Source organism: Empidonax traillii, unplaced genomic scaffold (genome assembly GCF_003031625.1).
Source record: "Empidonax traillii isolate 1590-97213 ecotype Southwest subspecies unplaced genomic scaffold, ASM303162v1 scaffold2473:size46837, whole genome shotgun sequence".
NCBI lineage: Eukaryota > Metazoa > Chordata > Aves > Passeriformes > Tyrannidae > Empidonax > Empidonax traillii.
The window spans coordinates 21,340-23,598 of record NW_020957666.1 but is presented as its reverse complement, the minus strand read 5'-3'; the positions used below and the strand labels follow the sequence as shown (position 1 = coordinate 23,598).

The 2,259-nt window shown below is 57.0% G+C and overlaps 2 protein-coding genes across 10 annotated transcripts in view; one reads left to right on the top strand and one right to left on the bottom strand.

Annotated features, from left to right (window-relative positions):
* ARNT (aryl hydrocarbon receptor nuclear translocator) overlaps positions 1 to 2,259 on the top strand; it is a 19,837-nt gene that overhangs the window by 261 nt on the left and 17,317 nt on the right. For 8 of the 9 annotated variants that reach the window (XM_027909860.1, XM_027909859.1, XM_027909855.1 and 5 more), the window contains exon 1: positions 1,926 to 2,028. The exons of the other annotated variant lie outside the window; for it this stretch is intronic. In XM_027909860.1, the coding sequence (XP_027765661.1) occupies positions 2,010 to 2,028 (19 nt within the window). In that variant the 5' untranslated portion in view covers positions 1,926 to 2,009. Of the gene's footprint in view, positions 1 to 1,925; positions 2,029 to 2,259 lie in introns of those variants that run through there. 9 annotated transcript variants of the gene reach the window in all.
* LOC114071959 (cortexin domain-containing 1-like) lies at positions 146 to 327 on the bottom strand. Its single transcript, XM_027909864.1, has one exon. The coding sequence runs from the start codon at positions 317 to 319 to the stop codon at positions 146 to 148; it is 174 nt and encodes a 57-aa protein (XP_027765665.1). The 5' UTR covers positions 320 to 327.

Sequence of the window (2,259 nt, the reverse complement as noted above, 5' to 3'; positions counted from 1 at the left end):
GGGTCCCAAGGGGTTTGGGGGGGTCAGTTGATGGGCTCCTCCTCCCAGGTGGGGATGGGGGTCCCGAGGGGTTTGGGGGGGTCAGTTGATGGGCTCCTCCTTTCAGGTGGGGATGGGGTTGGGGGTCCCGGAGGGTTTGAGGGGGTCAGTTGATGGGCTCCTCCTCCCAGGTGGAGGTGGGGATGGCGCTGTAGGGATCCACCACGAGCCGGGCACAGCGCACGGTCATGGCGAGGAGGAAGAGCCCCAGGAGCACCACGAAGGCCGTGGCCACGGCCCTGTCCACGTCCAGGGCGGGCGGCACCGGGGGGCTCTCCATGCAGGGACCCTCAGGTGGGGGAGTCCTGGCTGGAAGGGATCCCCAGGTGTGTCCCAGGAACCCTCAGGTGTGTCCCAGGAATCTGGATAAATAAATATGGATATCTATTTAAATATACGTTAGAACTGGTGTTGCTACAATAATTTAATATTATAATACTCAATATTATTTAATACTTATATCATTGTTATAAATCAGTATATTCTATATATGATTATATAAAATATATCGTAGTATATCACACATATTTTAATGCTTTATAGACAATATAATACAGTGCACTAATGTCTTGTATTCTAAGATATTACATATTAATATTACTAATACATTATTTAGTATTATAACTTATTTTTATAAGTCAATAGTTACAATATTTATCATAAACATTTGCTTTTATTTAAATGTGTATGTCTATTTAAATAAATACAGATATTTGTTTAATTTATTAATGTGTTTGTGAAGCCAAAATGCGTGCCAGGAGCAGCCCTGAGTGCACCAAGGACGGCAAACAAATCCAGAGGCCCAGATTATGGAACTGTGGAATTGCTAAGGTGGGAAAAGACCTCTCCAATCATCCAGCCCATCACTGCTGGAAAAGCCCACCCTTTCCCTGGAGGAATTTTCCCAAATATCCAACCTAAACCCCACCTGGAGCAACTTGAGAGCATTTCCTCTCATCCTGTTGTCCCCTGGGAGCAGATCCTGACCCCACCTGGCCCCAATCTCTTTCCAGAGGGTCCCAGGGAGGGGGAAGCCCCAGGATGTGACCCCCATCCCACGGAACAGCTCCATCCTTACCTCCCCGAGGTCCCTGTCCCAGCCCCTCCGGCTCCGGGATGGCTCCAGAGCCTCATTAATTCTGCAGGAATGTGCTGGCATCACCTTTCAGACGCTCCCAGTCCCCGGGAGACACAACCAGAGGATCGAATTCCCACCCCACACCCCCTTCTCCCATCGGGACAAGGCTCTGGAGGCCATTCCGGGTCTTCCTTGGGGCATGGGGTGTTTTGGGAAGTGCTGAGGAGGATTTATCCCAAAATAGAGCAAGAACCAGGCCTTCCCAGCCTGGGAGAGGGTTTTGAGCTGGCTCTTGTCTTACTTTGGAATAATCTGGGAAAAACTCTTGGAAAATGCACTGAACTGAGCTGCCTGTTTGGTTCTCGCCAAACAGTCTCGTGACAAGACCCAGTCTCAATTCCCCCCCGATCCGCATCCCAAACCGAACCCGAACTCCAGTCCCAACCCTAATCCCAGTCCCAGCGCCCACCACACTCTGATCCCAGTCTAAACACTAATTCCCGCCCCAGTCCCAATCCCATTCCCATTCCCAACCCAATTCCAGTCCCAATCCCTTCTCAGTGAGCCCCGCCCTTCTCAGTGACCACGCCCCAAAGGGACACGCCCTCCACACACCCCGCCCCACCGGGGGCGGGGTCCTGCGTCTCTCGCCCCGCCCCACTGTCTGCGCCGTCCGTCCGCCCCGCCCCCAGCCCGACATTCACACCAATAGCAGCGCCGCATCCCCCTCTCAGCCCGCCCCCCGCCCCCCAGCTGGGCCAATAGGCGCGCGGCGCGGCGCTGGCCCCGCCTCCGGGGCGGGGGGGGCTGCACGGCCGGCCGAGGTTTTCCTGCGCCGCCATCTTGGCTCGGCGGAGCGGAGTGAGGAGGGGGCGGCCCCGCGACCCCCGCCATGGCCGCCGCCGGCGCCGGTGAGCACGGCCGGGGGCACCGCGGGGACCCACAGCGGCCGAGGGGGGCTGAGGGGCGGCTGAGGGGGGGCCATGGAGGTCTGAGGGGCGAGGGGGAGCTGAGGGGCTGTGTGGGGGTCTCAGGGGGTCTCAAGGGCCGCGTGGGGGTTTCGGGGGGTCTCAGGGGTGAGAGGGAGGTGAGGAGGGCTCTGAGGGGCGAGGGGGAGCTGAGGGAGTGCATGGGGGTCTCAG